The sequence below is a fragment of the Xenopus tropicalis genome, chromosome 8 (assembly GCF_000004195.4).
Source record: "Xenopus tropicalis strain Nigerian chromosome 8, UCB_Xtro_10.0, whole genome shotgun sequence".
NCBI lineage: Eukaryota > Metazoa > Chordata > Amphibia > Anura > Pipidae > Xenopus > Xenopus tropicalis.
Window position 1 is genome coordinate 135,604,842 of NC_030684.2, and position 20,546 is coordinate 135,625,387.

A 20,546-nucleotide genomic window follows, 5' to 3' on the forward strand; every position below is an offset into this window, starting at 1 on the left:
AGGGGACCTATGTAGCAATTAAGGAGCCTCCAGGTCCCCGAAAAGCAAGCAATGATTCCAAATTTCTGGTGCCCATTCACTGGTCCAAGATGAGGCTACTGACCGCAGGTGAAAGACCTTTTATGCCACAGATCCAAGGAAACCTACAAACCCAGGCACTGTATAGATTCAAAGATCAAACATAGTTAAACATAAATATTTCTAACAGGTCGTTGTGAGCTTTGTACATCTCTTTGCTAAGAAATATTTTTGTAGTCTGACCAGTTCTGTGACCTTAGCAACTGATCCTGATGATATCTATTGACTAAAGCCTGCTCATTTCTTAACCGTGTTTGTTGAGTTCCATATGCTGTATTTACTATGCAATAGCTCATGGGATACTGGACCCCTTAGGGTTGATTTACTAAACTGCACCAAATGTCATAGCTGGCTTAATACACTCAGGTAGTGGTCACTTAGCCAAAACCAGACTTCCAATGACAACACTAGATGCAGTATGGGAGGGGGCCGGGCAAATTAAAAAAATTGTCAAGGGGAAGGGGGTTCATTCTTTTTCAACCTTTGGCTCTGGTGCTTTCCAGACTAAAACTCTTTTTTGGTTGCTTAGGGCAATGACCCACAGTAAGACTGTTTAAATAAAGTCTCATCCAAAAAAAAGTCTCCTTGGAGAGGCCAGGTGGGAGGGGCTATGGGTACATGCGCATTTAGAAGAGGAAGAAGGGGAATGATGACGTCAGGAAAGGAAAGGCGACTGGGTAGAACGCTTAATACTGTAATGCAGAAGTCATCAGTGCAGGACGTAGGAGCAGAATTGGGGCATGAAAATAATGAGGTTGGGGGGGGTAAGGCCCCCTATCCTGACACAATGCAATGTAAAATAGGGTTGATATATTTAAGTCCAAGCATCCATGTAGCACTCTGCACTCCCAGAATGGTGCTATCTGCACTTGGTGGTATTGCATACAAACAGATTGGGGTGTGGGGATACTTTGGCATTCTCTGAAATACCCCCAAACCAGGAGCACCACAGAATGTATAAGGCTCTCCTGCACTGATTAGTACTACTTTCTGAGCAATGCAAAGCACAGGGTGAAGCAGCATGGACCATGATTAGGGGTGCAAATGACAAAATCATGGGCTCTAATCATGGGCCTAATCCAGGATTTGGCCAAGATTCTGCATATCTCAGCAGGATTTGTCTGAATCCAAGTACCTAGCCAAATGGAATCCTTAAAATCATGTGGCTTTTCATCACATGAACGAATTAGGGTTTGGATTTGGCCGAATACTTCATGAAAATTTAGGAATCCCAAAATACTGTATTTGGTGCATTCCTACTTTGTGCCCCTTTGTACTACTGGACTCTACTCATAGTAGATGAGCCCATCGGTGTCTTATGTCCAAAACCTTGTAACCATCAGTGCTTTTTTCTCAGCACTTCTATATTTAACCCTAAATGCCTAAGAACACAGGCCTCCTCTGGTTATCTGTGAAATCTATGTTAAGGGCTTACCCTATTAACCCCCTTCAACCTTATGCTATTCCCTACAATTTAGCAGATAAATTCAAGGAAAAGTCATATTTGGTAATGGTGCCAATTTGTTATGCACCCCCAGCGGGGAAAAAAACATACTTTGTACCCACTCCACGTTGGTGAAACACACAAGTTTTTTCCATGGAGGCAGTGCAAAAAAACCCTGGGAAAAAGACTGAAGATGGCATATCGACACTCCCATGGGTGCTTTATCTTTTTTTTAAATTCTCTCTCTTCCGCCTGCTGGCCCCCGTTCCCCTTCTGATCTGGCTGACTACTTTGAGGCTTAAATAAAATGTACCACAGAGACCTTATCCGCACACCCTAGCACTCCAAAATTACCGTATATACTCAAGTATAAGCCGAGTTTTTCAGCACTAAAAATGTGCTCAAAAAGTAACCCTCGGCTTATACTCGAGTATATATAAATTTGCATTTGTCCCAAGTCACTGCTCCTTGCTCGCAAAACACCCCCCCTGGACAGACGCGTGTGAAAATGCATGGGCGCTTTTAGAGTAGTATACGGTAACTCGCACCACCCCCGTGCGAGTCGCGACGTGCGTATGTGCTGGGGCGGCGCATGGGGAGAACGGCGCGCCGGGAATAGGAATCCAGGACTCTTGCACTGCTACGCGATGCCATGGCAACACACCAGAGCGTGACGTCACGACACGGAAGTTGGGCCGCTCGTTGCCTCACACACCTTGCGTGTAGTCATACTGTGTATGACTAGTGCAGAAATGGGCAACCTTTGGCATTTCAGCTGGTGAGGAAATACAGTCCCCTAAATAGACATGGTTTGAATTCCACGATAGCTGAAATAACTATGCCTGTATAACTGGGCTGGGGTGTTATGAAAAAAATAAATGGTAAAAATTGGTAATATCCAAACACGATTAGAGGAGCTAAGAGCTGAATTTATCAATAATTAAAGAGAGTGGCTAAGGCTGGAGATATGTAACAAAAGTACCAAAAATTAATAACATTTCCTAAATGAGGTAAAATTATGCATTTGATACATTTGTGGTAACCCCTTTCTTGCTCTAAAAAAGTCAAAAGAATTGATGTGGAAAATAGCAGCTAGTAGAAGTTGCCCAATTGCCTAAGCAGGGAAAATGGGCCTTTTGTGCTCCATTGCAGCAAACATAGCAGATTGCATCCTGCCCTGCACATAGTAAGGGAATGCTCTTATGTTTTATTTATTTACTGTTATTTATATCACATCAGTCCCTGCCCTGGAGAAGCTTGCAATCTAAGGTCCATATCTGGTTGCTAGGGCCTTGTTTACCTTAGCAACCAGAGAGTGGTTTGCAGAAGAGACTGGATGAGATAAGAGTCAGAAATATTTACTGTTTCCTAGTACACATGATCTTATCTTTCTTAAACTTGTGATTCTACATCATTCACCCCAAAAAGTATACAGAACTATATAAGAATTAAATAACAAATTTACACATCACAATTTCAATATGTATGTAAAATTAAATGAGATATTAACCTGTACAACCTTGCATGTGGTTATCTTGTTGGATGCGCCTCATTTTCCAGCCCATCCCTTGTGTTTATTAATATGGTAGTCATGTAAGCACTTGTGAGTGTCCTTTTATTAAATAATTGGATTATTGAAACTTAGCAGTAGCGGCTGCATTTCCCACCGTAGGCTTATACTCGAGTCAATAAGTTTTTCCAGTTTGCTTAGGTAAAATTAGGTACCTCAGCTTATACTCGGATCGGCTTATACTCGAGTATATATGCCCGGTGCACACTGCTGGGGGGATCGGCACCCTCCAAAAACACTTTAGCAACAAAAAGCAAATGGCACTCAGGGCTGCAAACAAGGGCAAAAACCCTTTTAAAAGTTTATTGCGGAGGTGCAACGTTTCAGGGCAAAGTGACCCCTTTATTAAAAGGGTTTTTTCCCTTGTTTGCAGCCCTGAGTGCCATTTGCTTTTTGTTGCTTAAATAAAATGTAACAGTAGTTGACTCTCCTCAGCCTGCCTTCAGCCGGCATCCTCTCAATCCCACAATTCCCTGCACACGTGATGTCAAAAATGAAAGGAACATGAGAGTGCAATGCATTGTGGGTTATGTAGTTCCTGCATGCTGTCTGTAAGCTGTGGAGAAATTGTTACAATTTGTAACATCAGTGTTTTAGTCCCTTCTCCCCTGCCAGGTTTTCAAATGATGCAGAAAGAGAAGAACTGTATTGCAGCTGGATATCAGCATATAAAAATGGGATTTATTCCTACATTTTAAAGGAACAGATTACAGTGACAGGTATATTAGGGGCAGGGTTGGACTGGGAGGTGCAGGGCCCACCAGGGCTACCACCCCAGGGGCACTGCACCCCCCCCCCAAGGTGCCTTCTCCGGCAGGGGCCCTCGCTGTGCACCCCTAACCCTGCATATGTGAAACATGTCAGGGGAGGACATCAGAGGCCAGAAGAAGCGGCAATAGGATCTGGTCTGGGCTGATGGGGCCACCGGCTATTTTACCAGATCCTATTGCCACTTCTTCTGGCCTTCGATGTCCTCCCCTGACATGTTTCACATATGCGCATTCATGGGAGGACAGAGGCCCCTGCCCCCACTGATTAGTAATATAAGAGTATTGCGCCACAAACACGCTGCTTTGTCTTTTAGTGGAAGCCCACATATCCGTTTAACTCTTTTACTGCCAAGCACGTATGGCATACGTGCTGGCAGTAAAAGGGCTTAAACGCCAACGACGTGTCTCATACGTCGTTGGCGTTTAAGCGCTGCCCTCTGCAGCGGCGGCATGTGCCGCCGCTGCAGAGGGCTTCTAACAATGACAGCCCCCCTGGGCAATGTGCCAGGGGGGCTGTCATCAGGGTCCTGCGAGCCGATCGCTCGCAGGACCCTCCAGGAAGCAGCAGATGCGATCGCATCGCATCTGCTGCTTCCTGCTTCCTCCCTCTCCCCCAGCGCCGGCCCAAATGAGGAAGGAGGCGATCGGTCTTCAGGAACAGGTAAGGACTTTTTTTTTTTATTGCATTTACACACTTTTACACACTTATACACACATTTACATACATTTATACACACTTACATACATTTACACACACTTACAGCACACATTTTAGCATTTTTTTATTTTTTTTTTTTTATTTTTTTTTTTCATTTTTCACACTTTTATACACTTATTTACACTCATATACACACTTACACACTATCACACAACTTTTACACATGTACACACATGTATACACAAACACTTTGGGTTTTTTTTGTTTTGCTTTTTTTTTTTTTTTTTTTTCATTTTACCACTTTGTTTTTATTTTCTTTTACCTAAAAACTGTTTATTTTGACAGCGTAACTATTGGATCAGATATTCTGGCCACTAATTACACTGTCATGTGACTTATTTTGTTGTTTCACTGATTTGCACAATTTTTGTGGTTTTATCACATTTTATCCCTATATAAGTGTTCCTGATCTGTTTTTAGCGTAGCTTTGCCAGGTGTAACTTTGGTGTACAAAAATAACTTTACCTATTTTGAATTCATCAGAATGTGTACTTTCCAAAAATATATGGTTTTCTGGGGGTCACTGTATAGTTAGGGGAAGTTTTGGCACATAATACACTGACAGGGGGCTCTGTGTGCAAAAGCTGAGCTGGCAGGCGAGAAATCCTTATGCGCTATTTTCATTTAGGGTTCAGTACATACCGCAGACTTTGGTATATCTATGCATATTGGGCATCAAACTGTTCAGTAGGCCTCTGGTGTTCCTATTTGGGGTGACTTGCCTTTGTACGCAAGAAATTGTGTGAGATAAATGCGGCAAATTGCAACATTTTTAGGCGATTTTCTGAAATCTCATAAAAACCGATAACTTTAGGAAAGCTTTGCGGCTTGGTACTTTGGTGTAGAAAGGACTCTTTACCCTTGTTGGATTTGTCAGAATGTGTACTTTCCAAAAATATATGGTTTTGTGGGGGTCTCTGTATAGTTAGGGGAAGTTTTGGCACATAATACACTGACAGGGGGCTCTGTGTGCAAAAGCTGAGCTGGCAGGCGAGAAATCCTTATGCGCTATTTTCATTTAGGGTTCAGTACATACTGCAGACTTTGGTATATCTATGCATATTGGGCATCAAACTGTTCAGTAGGCCTCTGGTGTTCCTATTTGGGGTGACTTGCCTTTGTACGCAAGAAATTGTGTGAGATAAATGCGACAAATTGCAACATTTTTAGGCAATTTTCTGAAATGTCATAAAAACCAATAACTTTAGGAAAGCTCTGCAGATTGGTACTTTGGTGTAGAAAGGACTCTTTACCCTTGTTGGATTTGTCAGAATGTGTACTTTCCAAAAATATATGGTTTTGTGGGGGATCTGTATAGTTAGGGGAAGTTTTGGCACATAATACACTGACAGGGGGCTCTGTGTGCAAAAGCTGAGCTGGCAGGCGAGAAATCCTTATGCGCTATTTTCATTTAGGGTTCAGTACATACCGCAGACTTTGGTATATCTATGCATATTGGGCATCAAACTGTTCAGTAGGCCTCTGGTGTTCCTATTTGGGGTGATTTGCCTTTGTACGCAAGAAATTGTGTGAGATAAATGTGACAAATTGCAACATTTTTAGGCAATTTTCTGAAATGTCATAAAAACCAATAACTTTAGGAAAGCTCTGCAGATTGGTACTTTGGTGTAGAAATGACTCTTTACCCTTGTTGGATTTGTCAGAATGTGTACTTTCCAAAAATATATGGTTTTGTGGGGGATCTGTATAGTTAGGGGAAGTTTTGGCACATAATACACTGACAGGGGGCTCTGTGTGCAAAAGCTGAGCTGGCAGGCGAGAAATCCTTATGCGCTATTTTCATTTAGGGTTCAGTACATACCGCAGACTTTGGTATATCTATGCATATTGGGCATCAAACTGTTCAGTAGGCCTCTGGTGTTCCTATTTGGGGTGACTTGCCTTTGTACGCAAGAAATTGTGTGAGATAAATGCGACAAATTGCAACATTTTTAGGCGATTTTCTGAAATGTCATAAAAACCAATAACTTTAGGAAAGCTCTGCAGATTGGTACTTTGGTGTAGAAAGGACTCTTTACCCTTGTTGGATTTGTCAGAATGTGTACTTTCCAAAAATATATGGTTTTGTGGGGGATCTGTATAGTTAGGGGAAGTTTTGGCACATAATACACTGACAGGGGGCTCTGTGTGCAAAAGCTGAGCTGGCAGGCGAGAAATCCTTATGCGCTATTTTCATTTAGGGTTCAGTACATACCGCAGACTTTGGTATATCTATGCATATTGGGCATCAAACTGTTCAGTAGGCCTCTGGTGTTCCTATTGGGGGTGATTTGCCTTTGTACGCAAGAAATTGTGTGAGATAAATGTGACAAATTGCAACATTTTTAGGCAATTTTCTGAAATGTCATAAAAACCAATAACTTTAGGAAAGCTCTGCAGATTGGTACTTTGGTGTAGAAATGACTCTTTACCCTTGTTGGATTTGTCAGAATGTGTACTTTCCAAAAATATATGGTTTTGTGGGGGATCTGTATAGTTAGGGGAAGTTTTGGCACATAATACACTGACAGGGGGCTCTGTGTGCAAAAGCTGAGCTGGCAGGCGAGAAATCCTTATGCGCTATTTTCATTTAGGGTTCAGTACATACCGCAGACTTTGGTATATCTATGCATATTGGGCATCAAACTGTTCAGTAGGCCTCTGGTGTTCCTATTTGGGGTGACTTGCCTTTGTACGCAAGAAATTGTGTGAGATAAATGCGACAAATTGCAACATTTTTAGGCGATTTTCTGAAATGTCATAAAAACCAATAACTTTAGGAAAGCTCTGCAGATTGGTACTTTGGTGTAGAAAGGACTCTTTACCCTTGTTGGATTTGTCAGAATGTGTACTTTCCAAAAATATATGGTTTTCTGGGGGTCACTGTATAGTTAGGGGAAGTTTTGGCACATAATACACTGACAGGGGGCTCTGTGTGCAAAAGCTGAGCTGGCAGGCGAGAAATCCTTATGCGCTATTTTCATTTAGGGTTCAGTACATACCGCAGACTTTGGTATATCTATGCATATTGGGCATCAAACTGTTCAGTAGGCCTCTGGTGTTCCTATTTGGGGTGACTTGCCTTTGTACGCAAGAAATTGTGTGAGATAAATGCGGCAAATTGCAACATTTTTAGGCGATTTTCTGAAATCTCATAAAAACCGATAACTTTAGGAAAGCTTTGCGGCTTGGTACTTTGGTGTAGAAAGGACTCTTTACCCTTGTTGGATTTGTCAGAATGTGTACTTTCCAAAAATATATGGTTTTGTGGGGGTCTCTGTATAGTTAGGGGAAGTTTTGGCACATAATACACTGACAGGGGGCTCTGTGTGCAAAAGCTGAGCTGGCAGGCGAGAAATCCTTATGCGCTATTTTCATTTAGGGTTCAGTACATACTGCAGACTTTGGTATATCTATGCATATTGGGCATCAAACTGTTCAGTAGGCCTCTGGTGTTCCTATTTGGGGTGACTTGCCTTTGTACGCAAGAAATTGTGTGAGATAAATGCGACAAATTGCAACATTTTTAGGCAATTTTCTGAAATGTCATAAAAACCAATAACTTTAGGAAAGCTCTGCAGATTGGTACTTTGGTGTAGAAAGGACTCTTTACCCTTGTTGGATTTGTCAGAATGTGTACTTTCCAAAAATATATGGTTTTGTGGGGGATCTGTATAGTTAGGGGAAGTTTTGGCACATAATACACTGACAGGGGGCTCTGTGTGCAAAAGCTGAGCTGGCAGGCGAGAAATCCTTATGCGCTATTTTCATTTAGGGTTCAGTACATACCGCAGACTTTGGTATATCTATGCATATTGGGCATCAAACTGTTCAGTAGGCCTCTGGTGTTCCTATTTGGGGTGATTTGCCTTTGTACGCAAGAAATTGTGTGAGATAAATGTGACAAATTGCAACATTTTTAGGCAATTTTCTGAAATGTCATAAAAACCAATAACTTTAGGAAAGCTCTGCAGATTGGTACTTTGGTGTAGAAATGACTCTTTACCCTTGTTGGATTTGTCAGAATGTGTACTTTCCAAAAATATATGGTTTTGTGGGGGATCTGTATAGTTAGGGGAAGTTTTGGCACATAATACACTGACAGGGGGCTCTGTGTGCAAAAGCTGAGCTGGCAGGCGAGAAATCCTTATGCGCTATTTTCATTTAGGGTTCAGTACATACCGCAGACTTTGGTATATCTATGCATATTGGGCATCAAACTGTTCAGTAGGCCTCTGGTGTTCCTATTTGGGGTGACTTGCCTTTGTACGCAAGAAATTGTGTGAGATAAATGCGACAAATTGCAACATTTTTAGGCGATTTTCTGAAATGTCATAAAAACCAATAACTTTAGGAAAGCTCTGCAGATTGGTACTTTGGTGTAGAAATGACTCTTTACCCTTGTTGGATTTGTCAGAATGTGTACTTTCCAAAAATATATGGTTTTGTGGGGGTCACTGTATGGTTAGGGGAAGTTTTGGCACATAATACACTGACAGGGGGCTCTGTGTGCAAAAGCTGAGCTGGCAGGCGAGAAATCCTTATGCGCTATTTTCATTTAGGGTTCAGTACATACCGCAGACTTTGGTATATCTATGCATATTGGGCATCAAACTGTTCAGTAGACCTCTGGTGTTCCTTTTTGGGGTGATTTGTCTTTATCTGATCTTTATCAAGAAATTGTGAGAGATAAATGCGGCAAATTGCAACATTTTTATGCGATTTTCGAAAATGTCATATAAATCTGCAAACTTAGGAAAGCTTTACAGCTTGGTACTTTGTAGCAATAAGAAATATTTACCCATTATAGATTCGGGGGGATGTGTATTTTCCAAAAATATATGGCTTTCTGGGGTGAATGTACTTTTTTTGTAGCATTATCCCACATAAAGGATGTAAATGTGTTGATTTTGCAGGAGCTGAAATGATAGATCATATGGGGGTATGTTCCCATTGGGGCCCCTACATGCCACATACTTAGGTAAACCTATACATATTGGGCATCAAACTGTTCAGTGGACCCCTGGCGTTCAAATTTAGGGTGTTTTATCTTGGTACCTAACACTATGTGGGAGATAAGATGCTGCAAAGTGGAAGCTTTGAGGGGATTTTTGGAAATGTCATCAAAATTGCTAACTTTAGAAAAGCTGTGCGGCTTGGTACTTTGGAGTAGAAAGACATGGGTACCCATTTTAGATTCGGGGGAATGTGTACTTTCCAAAAATATATGACTTTCTGGGGTGAGCGTACTTTTTTGTAGCTTTATCCCACATATAATGATGTAAATGTGTTGATTTTGCATGAGCTGAAATGACAGAAATGACAGTATATATGGGGGTATGTTCACATTGGGGCCCCTACATGCCACATACTTAGGTAAACCTATACATATTGGGCATCAAACTGTTCAGTGGACCCCTGGCATTCAAATTCAGGGTGTTTTATCTTGGTACCTAATGCTATGTGGGAGATAAGATGCTTCAAAATGGAAGCTTTGAGGGGATTTTTGGAAATGTCATCAAAATTGCTAACTTTAGAAAAGCTGTGCGGCTTGGTACTTTGGAGTAGAAAGACATGGGTACCCATTTTAGATTCGGGGGAATGTGTACTTTCCAAAAATATATGGCTTTCTGGGGTGAGCATACTTTTTTGTAGCTTTATCTCACATATAATGATGTAAATGTGTTGATTTTGCAGGAGCTGAAATGACAGAAATGACAGTATATATGGGGGTATGTTCACATTCGGGCCCCTACATGCCACATACTTGGGTAAACCTATACATATTGGGCATCAAACTGTTCAGTGGACCCCTGGTGTTCAAATTCAGGGTGTTTTATCTTGGTACCTAATGCTATGTGGGAGATAAGATGCTTCAAAATGGAAGCTTTGAGGGGATTTTTGGAAATGTCATCAAAATTGCTAACTTTAGAAAAGCTTTGCGGCTTGGTACTTTGGAGTAGAAAGACATGGGTACCCATTTTAGATTCGGGGGAATGTGTACTTTCCAAAAATATATGACTTTCTGGGGTGAGCATACTTTTTTGTAGCTTTATCCCACATATAATAATGTAAATGTGTTGATTTTGCAGGAGCTGAAATGACAGAAATGACAGTTCATATGGGGGTATGTTCACATTGGGGCCCCTACATGCCACATACTTAGGTAAACCTATACATATTGGGCATCAAACTGTTCAGTGGACCCCTGGCGTTCAAATTCAGGGTGTTTTATCTTGGTACCTAATGCTATGTGGGAGATAAGATGCTTCAAAGTGGAAGCTTTGAGGGGATTTTTGGAAATGTCATCAAAATTGCTAACTTTAGAAAAGCTGTGCGGCTTGGTACTTTGGAGTAGAAAGACATAGGTACCCATTTTAGATTCGGGGGAATGTGTACTTTCCAAAAATATATGACTTTCTGGGGTGAGCATACTTTTTACTAGCTTTATCCCACATATAATGATGTAAATGTGTTGATTTTGCAGAAGCTGAAATGACAGAAATGACAGTATATATGGGGTATGTTCACATTGGGGCCCCTACATGCCACATACTTAGGTAAACCTATACATATTGGGCATCAAACTGTTCAGTGGACCCCTGGCGTTCAAATTCAGGGTGTTTTATCTTGGTACCTAATGCTATGTGGGAGATAAGATGCTTCAAAGTGGAAGCTTTGAGGGGATTTTGGAAATGTCATCAAAATTGCTAACTTTATAAAAGCTGTGCGGCTTGGTACTTTGGAGTAGAAAGACATGGGTACCCATTTTAGATTCGGGGGAATGTGTACTTTCCAAAAATATATGACTTTCTGGGGTGAGCGTACTTTTTACTAGCTTCATCCCACATATAATGATGTAAATGTGTTGATTTTGCAGAAGCTGAAATGACAGAAATGACAGTTCATATGGGGTATGTTCACATTGGGGCCCCTACATGCCACATACTTAGGTAAACCTATACATATTGGGCATCAAACTGTTCAGTGGACCCCAGGCATTCATATTTAGGGTGTTTTATTTGGTTACTTTATGACCTGTAGGAGATAAGATACTATAGACTAGAAGCTTTGAAGCGATTTTTAAAAAAAATCACAAATTTTGATAAAAACCAATAACTTTAGGAAAGTATTGCGACTTGATAGTTTGGAGTAGACAGACAGTTGTGCCTATTCTGTATTCCCCAGAATCTGTTCTTTCCAAAAATGTACAATTTTCTGGGATAAACCTTCTGTTAGTGGAATTTTGGCCTTGAAATCCAAAGTATGCAGTTTTTTTGGAGCAGTGCTTTGGGAATTTGGTAGTGTACTGCTGGGAGTTTTTGACCTATACAAGTGAGAAATCTCCATAAAACTATATATATTTGGTATTGGCACGTTCAGGAGACATGGGACTTTCCAAATCAGTTGTATATTCGTGCATAAAATAATTTTTGTTTCTAGTATGTGTGATTATATTATGGAAAATTTGATTTTTTTTGCATTTTTAGACATTTAGAAGCCTATATCTTGTTACAGAATTGGAATTACACAAAAATTCTACCATATTTTGAAAGCTTAGGTTGTTCTGAAAAAAACGATATATTGTTTTCCTTGGTAAACTAAAAGTCCCCCCGAGGAAAGGCCCCTAAAGTGAAACAGTGCAAAATGTTCAAAAACTGTCTGGCAATACAAGTTCCGCTTTGACCAAAATGGCTGGCAGTAAAAGGGTTAATATTCCCTCGCAGCCTTTTATACACACGCCCTTAAAATATTCATTCCTTTGTTTACATGGAGACGCCTAGTTATTGCGTAGGCGGACGGAACGTACCCAATTTTGTTTGTTAGCTGATGAGTGCTCCGGTACCGGATATATAACTCACCAGGTCCCGAGGAGCGACACTGCCAGCAACAGGTACCGTTTCCAGTAAATACGCGCTTATATCTACTCAATAACATTCTCTTACCGTGTAATCTCGTAACAGGGCGGGAAGAAGTGGGCGTGGTCTCAGTGTTCGTAACCAGACATATCAGGATGTGAATACTCAATAATGTTTATCTGTGTGTGTATGTGGCCAGAGTGAAGTTGGGGACTGGGCAACAAAAATGTTTCGGCCACATCCAGTTTGTTCCCTTTCAACTACTACTGCTGCCCTTCCCCCCCAAAGGAGCCTCTATTACAATTCCATTGTTTGTGTCACAGCACACTTTACACCAGGGGTGCCCAAAAGGTAAATCGAGGCTACCAATAGATCACTGTAGGGATCCAAAAGAACTGGGCCCCTTAGGATTGGTTCCCCTTTATACAGGCACCAGAGAGTGGACTTGTGGGATATGGGCGGTCCTTGGCTGTTTATGTGTGAAAAGGTAGGTTGTTATTCAGCAGTAACCACTAGGTGGCGGTGTGCTGCAATATAAAAAGGGATCACACACACCATAGGGCCGATTCAATAAAGGTCGATAAAACGAGCGCTGTTTATAGCGTGTGGACAAAATTTTATCGCATCTTAACGCACGATTTACTAAAAGCATACTTGCGTTAATTTAGACGCGATGCTGCGTGCGTAATTTAAGTCGCAAACACTATTTTTGTGCGGTGTTGGATGCAACGCGCACTAATCAACGCAAAAATAGTCGCCACATGTGAAAAAATGCACACCATGTAAGCCATACACGGCATTACTTTCGGAAAATTACTGTACTGAAAATGCCCATTTCCCTGCAAACTGGAGGCTGCGTCACTCTGGGGCCAACACAGACTTGAATAAATCCCACTGCAAAGTCCTTATTGTGTTGCCAAAAGCTCATTAACTTTACTTTTCTATTATTACTGCCTGCCCCAAGTAGGTGTTAATCTCCGCACAGACAAATGCGATATTTAGCGTGTCTAAGTGTTTGTGAATCATGCGTTAGTATTATTTTGGTTAAAATTAACGCACGCGATATGCAACTTAGCACATGCGTTAATACTGTAGCACAGTGCTGTCCAACTGGCGGCCCCCCTCTGTGTGGCCCCCCACCTGTCTGGCTGCTTTGATGGCTTACCTTTGTGTAAGCTTTAAATGGTATCAGTACTGTGATTAACTTCCCCCCCCCCCTTGCATGGTTCTCACCTCAGATTCAGCCTCACTTTTGGTGCATTCCGCAAGAGAACGTATGAGCGTGTAAATACCTGTATAATCACATACTGTATTCTTTAGAAATGTTTTTAAGAGGAACAAGTTGTTACACGCAGAATGATGTCAAATAAAGCGTGTTAAAACACAGAAAACTTCTGATCACTTATGTATCTAGTAGAACTAGTAGAAGTAAATCTAGAGCAACTGGACTTGCCTAGGGATCATTGAAAACACAAAAAGTCCATACACTCACGGTTCCTCTTTGTAAACTCAGTGCATTATCCGTTGGTGCAGATCGAGACGCACCTGGCTAGGTGCCTATAACAATGAGCACAAAAGGAGAAAAAGAAATGCACACAAAACAATTTGCTGGTGTAAAAAGATACCGCCAACCTGTTAATTGCAGAGTGCGCATACAGACCAATCGTTTCACTACTCATCCGACCTACAGGAAGTCCCTGGTATATAAACTCTTCCACTAATCCACTAACAGTGACGCACTGTAACTACTTAGGGCAGTGGTACACGGTCAATGTCCCGCAGTCGCCCGAAGTTTCCTCCAAAGGCAACTTCGGGTGACTGCGGGACATCACAGCAACGCGTATGCCATCCCACCATTGATTTACATTCTAGCCGGTGGGATGGCATTGCGGGGATATTAGTCGCCTGTGACAACGAAGATTTGTCTCTGGGCAACTAATCTCCACGTGTGTCACTGCCCTTAGAAACCTCACAGCATTCACACCTCTGCGGGTTTCAGGTGTCAACTCTCAGAAGAGTTAAGGTACCCATACACGCTGAGATCCGCTCACTTGGCGAGATCACCAAGCGAGCGGATCTGCACCCGATATCCCCGCCCTGGGGCCAAACGATCTAATTATACTGGCGGCAAGGGGCAGTCAGTTCGGGACCGCATCAACGAGCCAATGCGGCCCCCGATCCGACGGAATTTTCTAACCTGGCCAATCGAGATCTGGCCAGTTTCGGCCAGGCCCCTTGTTTCTGCCCATACACGGGCAGATATGCTGCCGAATCGGTCCAAGGGATTGGATTAGTCAGTTGAACTGAAGAAGCTGCTCGGATGAGTAGTGATTATTTCACTTAGAATGGCTTTTGTATAACTCTACAGAGATCCTGTCTGCTCTTGGGGCTTTACCATTGGGAAAGGAGTCGATCGCCTCAGCAATCTCCTCAGGAGTAATGTCACTGTCTACTAACTCCCTAAGAGGGGGTGATAGCACAGGGGTGTTTAGTGTCTTTTAAAACGTATCTGTAACTTTTGGAGGCTGGGTCAATTTGTTAGTATAGCATTGGCATTTTGGGACATGTACTTTTTTGCTTGTTTAGATGTAAGTGCTAGTAGTGCTGGGCGGTATACCGGTTTAACCGGGCTGGGGGGGTTGTGGCTGGTGCTGGGGTTGGGGGGGTTGTGGCTGGGGCTGGGGGGGTTGTGGCTGGGGTTGGGGGGGTTGTGGCTGGGGCTGGGGGGGTTGTGGCTGGGGTTGGGGGGGTTGTGGCTGGGGCTGGGGGGGTTGTGGCTGGGGTTGGGGGGGCTGGGGGGGGTTGTGGCTGGGGTTGGGGGGCTGGGGGGGGGTTGTGGCTGGGGTTGGGGGGGCTGGGGGGGGTTGTGGCTGGGGTTGGGGGGGCTGGGGGGGGGGTTGTGGCTGGGGTTGGGGGGGCTGGGGTTGTGGCTGGGGGGGGTTGGGGTTGTGGCTGGGGGGGTTGGGGGGGCTTGCCCCAGTTATTCCTGATGGGCACTTGGTTGTTTTTAAAAGCCTGGATTTCAGCAGATTGTTGGCCCTTTAAATGCATCTCACAGCGTGAGGTAGTCAGTGGTAACTTTAGTAGTAGTAAGGGGCAGCTAGATGGCCCCTTATGTATGCGTTAAATGCATCCCACAGCATAAGGTAGTTGGAAACTTTGTTGTTTAGTTTTGTTTAAGAAGGCCTCATTGGCTAAACGTGGCCATACACAGGCAGATTTCAGCTGCTGATTAAGGTCCTTCAGACCGATTTGGCAGCTTATCTGCCCATGTATGGGCGTCCCCGACGGGCCTACCTGACTGATATCTGGCCTAAAACTGGCCAGATCTCGATTGGGAAGGTTTGATTTTCTGTTGGATTGGGGGCTGCATTGGCTTGTTGATACAGTCCTCGGCCCGACAGCACCTATGTCCACCACTTTAATTTGATCATTTGGCCCTAGGGCGAAACAATCGAATTAGCCTGATATTGCCCACCTTAGGTGGGCATATTGAGAGAAGATCTGCTTGTTTGGTGACCTCGCCACCATAAGACACGTGACCAAGTTGGATTCAGTGACCATGTAGGGTATGAGTTACCTGAACAAGATCAAATGTTACATCTAGGGGGACATGGTCTGATATACCCATAGGGAGGTATGTAAAATGGAGATGCCTCCATACTTCAACCATCCTTATTCCATCCACCACTGCCTCTGGGTTGGTACTGCATGTAGTGTGGCATTAAAGTCCCCCATGGCTAGTAGTACCGTATCTGGAAATTGTGAGAACTGAATGCTGCCCCAGCATTTGTAGGATGGTGGTATATGCATATTAGCCAGAGTGAGTTCTGTGTAATTGACAATGGCACAGAGGAACAGTGTTGGGGGTATCATTAATGGAGAAGGATCTGGGGGTTTTGTTGATAACAAGTTGTCTAATTCCAGGCAGTGTCATTCTGTGGCTACTAAAGCAAATAAAGTGCTGTCTTGTATAAAAAGGGCATTGACTCAAGGAATGAAACATAATTTTGCCCCTTTATAGGTCCCTGGTAAGGCCTCACCTTGAGTATGGGGGGCAGTTTTGGGCTCCAGTCCTTAAGAAGGATATTAATGAGCTGGAGAGAGTGCAGAGACGTGCAACTAAACTGGTAAAGGGGATGGAAGGGTTAAACTATGAGGTTAGACTGTCAGGGTTGGGGTTGTTTTCTCTGGAAAAGAGGCGCTTGCGAGGGGACATGATTACTCTGTACAAGTACATTAGAGGGGATTATAGGCAGATGGGGGGGTTCTTTTTTTCCATAAAAACGATAAGCGCACCAGAGGCCCCCCCTTTAGATTAGAGGAACGGAGCTTATGCCTTACGTGCATGTTTTTTTTTTTTTTGTCCCGCCCAATCAACGAGACAACCAATATCCAAGGCCTTTGTGATATTGGTTGTCTCGTTGATTCACCATACATGCACCGAATATGGTACGAAACCTCGTTTTGTACGATAATATCGGTGCGTGTACGGCCCGCTTAAGCCAGAGAGCTGCAGAGAAAAAAAACATAAATGTTTCACAAACCTTAAAAAGGGAAGATTTATTATGGATTAATTTATAATATGACACGCTAAAATGTAATTTTCTTGCACTTAGTCCTGGGCGGTATACATTTTAATACCGAATACCGGTGTTTTTTTAAAAAATTATATTCATTTTGGATATACCCCAATACCGGTGTGTCAGGGTACAAAAGTTAATTTTGGTTACCTGTACTGCAAATATTTATTAATATGCTACTATTATATAAATGTGCGTCCTTGGGCTAATAATTCTCAACTTCAAAGAACCCGCAACTTTATCGCTTCTAACGCAGCCATGCCAGCACCTCAGCCCCTGCACTCCCCTATCCTGATCTCACGCCGACCCGGAACGTTGTATCGGCGCGGCACCTGGAGCTCAGCGCTCAGCAAAATGCCGATGTGATTGCTGATCGTGATGAGAGCCCTGAGTACAGTGACCCTTGTGCCGCGTCCCGCCCAGGAGTGCCGCCTGGTATGGAGGTCGTGCTTGGTCAGGAGCTTGGCCACGGGCTCCCAGTTGCTCTCCTCTGGGGAGTTTCTCGCCTGGGCGGCAAGTTGCAACTTTACTTATCCAGTTGTATCCTGTTCGTTCTGCATCTGAGCTTCCTTTTGGATGTTACTTGTGTATATGTGTGCTCATGTGTCTTTGTGGCCAGCATAACTTGCTACATGTATTTAATGACTGGCCATGCAGTGTAATTTGGTTCTCTCTGTGCTGTGTCCCGACTGCATGCAATGCCCCACTGTGCTTGGGATAGGCTGCTTTCTGCATGTATGGAACAGTATCCCGTATAGATGTAATTGTGAAATGATACATTAAATATACTTAAAAAATACCGTCAAATACCGTGACACCGATATAATTTTGAAAAATACCGTGATATAAATTTTTGGTCATACCGCCCAGCTCTACTTTTTGATGATGTTGTAAAACTCTGATTCCTTCATATATATTGGGTACAGGAGGAGTCGGCAGCATATTCACTTGTATTTTATTTCCCCATTGCAGACTGTGTGTTGGGGATTATGGCATCCGTCATGTACAAGATTACATTTGCACTTTTTATTCTGTATAGAGGATCTCTTTCAGGTAAGTCCTTTTATACACAGACTTTCTTTATGCCAATAGTTGATGCTGAAGTTTTATCAAGAATCTGTAAAATGACTATTAGGATAATGGCAGCACAACAGCATCTGTGGGGTTTCCTCTTAGATAGAACTAGATGCTACCTTTGTACACGTTCCTAAAGGATACAGAGCAATACAGTCTATCGTACGTGTCACCGTTCCCATCTACATGAATGGGGAACATTTTTTGCCATTGGCCTGTCTGTAACATCCCAATAAAATAGAAAACTTGAGACAAGTGCTTCTCCAACTGAAGTTTTAGTGATAATTTTTAATACTTCATCTTTGTTGAGTAGCTGAGGAATATATTTTCTTATGAAGTCTTGTTGGCATACTTTTAAAACCCAGCATTTTCACACACTGATTTGGCCCCCTTCACTGCATTTGTGTGCACACTGACAGGACTGTAATCTGCCGGTCACATTTAAGTGACCGGCAGATTACAGTCCTTCTGTAATATCTGTACCTTTTTGTTTCCGACTTTGTTTTCCAGTGAGATTTAAGGTTTTATCGGAAGCTTCAGTTGTTGCTGCATTTGGGTCAGATGTGGTGTTAACTTGTCGCCTTATTCCTGAGATGAACGCAGAGAAGATGGAAATCCGTTGGTTTAAGCCTATGTACCGGCCCTATGTCCATCTTTATATTAATGGGAAAGATGATTACACAGCCCAGATGCCACAGTTTGCTAACAGAACAGAACTGCTAAAAGAGAACATCACTAGGGGAATTTTCCCTTTGATGATCCATAAAGTCACAGCTCAGGATTCTGGGAAATATTATTGTTATGTTGAGTCCACTGAACATCATGGTAGCACAACAGTACAGCTACAGGTTACTGGTAAGTGAGCAGAGATTTACCTAAATCCAAATTGTTTTATCTGAAACTGTAAAAACAATGAAAAGTTTGTCTCAAATGTAAAATATCTGCTTCTACAAGTTCATTTTTAGGTGGACTATTACATTAAGTGTTTTTTTCCATTACTATTTTGTCTCCATTTTAAAGGGTAGATATACACTTAGGGAGAGATGTTACCTCATTAGAAAGGTAGAACATGCATAGTTTGAGCCTCCTAGTTAAAGCTACAGGTAGAATACAAATTACAGCAACGCTGTTGCTTCATTCCTACATGATATATAAATAGTACAATAGGGAGGCATCACGTTAATGCATCTTAAATCATTACCTTCTCACATGCCCTGCTCCTAAATACAGACATCTGTCATCTATAGTGGATAAAGAAATGCATATTCTGAGTGCAGGTAGGGGATGAGTCCAGAATTTAATAAAGGGAATCTTCATTAGATCAGCAATCTTCTGTTTTGTTTTTTACCAAAAAGACCAAAAGACAGTGAGAACCCACCCTCTTAAAAAGCCACCACCTTACTGAGGTGGGCTTTTTAAGGGGGTGGGTTCCCACTGTCTTTTGTTTTTTTCCCTGAGGAAGAGCACAGTTAGTGCTTGAAACGTTGGATCTCTTTTCTTAAATAAACTTATTATATTTTTGCCAAGTCCTGGTGAGTGCAGCTCATTTTCTTGCTATATATATATATATATATAATATATATATAAATATAATAGCCACTTTCTGCTTAGCAATAGTCACTGGTCTGAAACCTCTTTGTTCTCTTTGCTCAGAACAGCAACCTGACCTCAATCAAGACAGTTACTTACAGGACCAGAAGCAGGACAAAAAAGGTGAGTCTAACCTTACCAGAACATTTCCAACACACCGCAAACCACACTATTCTAATTAACTAAACATCAGGTATTGCCATCAGCTGGAAATAAATATATTTTGCAATATCCCCAAAGGGCTGGTTACTAAACAGAACAAGGGGGCCTTTTACAAACTGTATAATATTCTGTTTCCCTGCATCTAAAAACTTTCAGTCACTGTAATATAATGTATATAGCTTAGTCATGAAGGTTTTAAGCAGGGTTTTATAGGGTCAATATTACAGAGTAAATACCAGAGAAGAGCTTTAGAATGAAGGAATGAATTTTAAGTATGTGAATGCAGCTGTTCTAAATACATGTAACCTCTATGTTTGACCTCAATTGCAAGAGCTAAATTATACAGTAATTGCTACATGATTTCAGGTTATTATGGTATTCAACCACTTTACAACTCAAGTATAAGCCTAGTTTTTATTTTGATTATTATTTTGATTATAGAAACTTAGCAGTAGCTGCTGCATTTCCCACCCTAGGCTTATACTCGAGTCAATACGTTTTTCCAGTTTTCTTAGGTAAAATTAGGTACCTCGGCTTCTATTCGGATCGGCTTATACTCGAGTATATACGGTAAATGAAAATACTTTATACATGGTAATTTTTGCTTATTTGAAATCATAATCGATGTACGAGTACACATGAGCAATCTGTAAAAAAGTTGAAATTGGCTTCACTTAATATGCCGGATCTAAATAGAC

The 20,546-nt window shown here is 42.2% G+C and overlaps 1 protein-coding gene across 1 annotated transcript; it reads left to right on the plus strand.

The window, feature by feature from the left end:
• Window positions 1-18,605: 18,605 nt before the first annotated feature.
• On the plus strand, window positions 18,606-20,325 carry LOC116406665 (selection and upkeep of intraepithelial T-cells protein 2-like). Its single transcript, XM_031891214.1, has 2 exons — window positions 18,606-18,951; window positions 19,750-20,325. Exons 1-2 carry the CDS (start codon window positions 18,690-18,692, stop codon window positions 19,866-19,868), a joined length of 381 nt encoding a protein of 126 aa, XP_031747074.1. The 5' UTR covers window positions 18,606-18,689; the 3' UTR covers window positions 19,869-20,325.
• Window positions 20,326-20,546: the final 221 nt, after the last annotated feature.

Coding starts and splice junctions, on each gene's coding strand:
- LOC116406665 (XM_031891214.1), top strand. CDS start 18,690: ATGAACGCAGAGAAGATGGAAATCCGTTGGTTTAAGCCTATGTACCGG. Junction 18,952..19,749: donor AGTACAGCTACAGGTTACTG/GTAAGTGAGCAG, acceptor CTCTTTGCTCAG/AACAGCAACCTGACCTCAAT.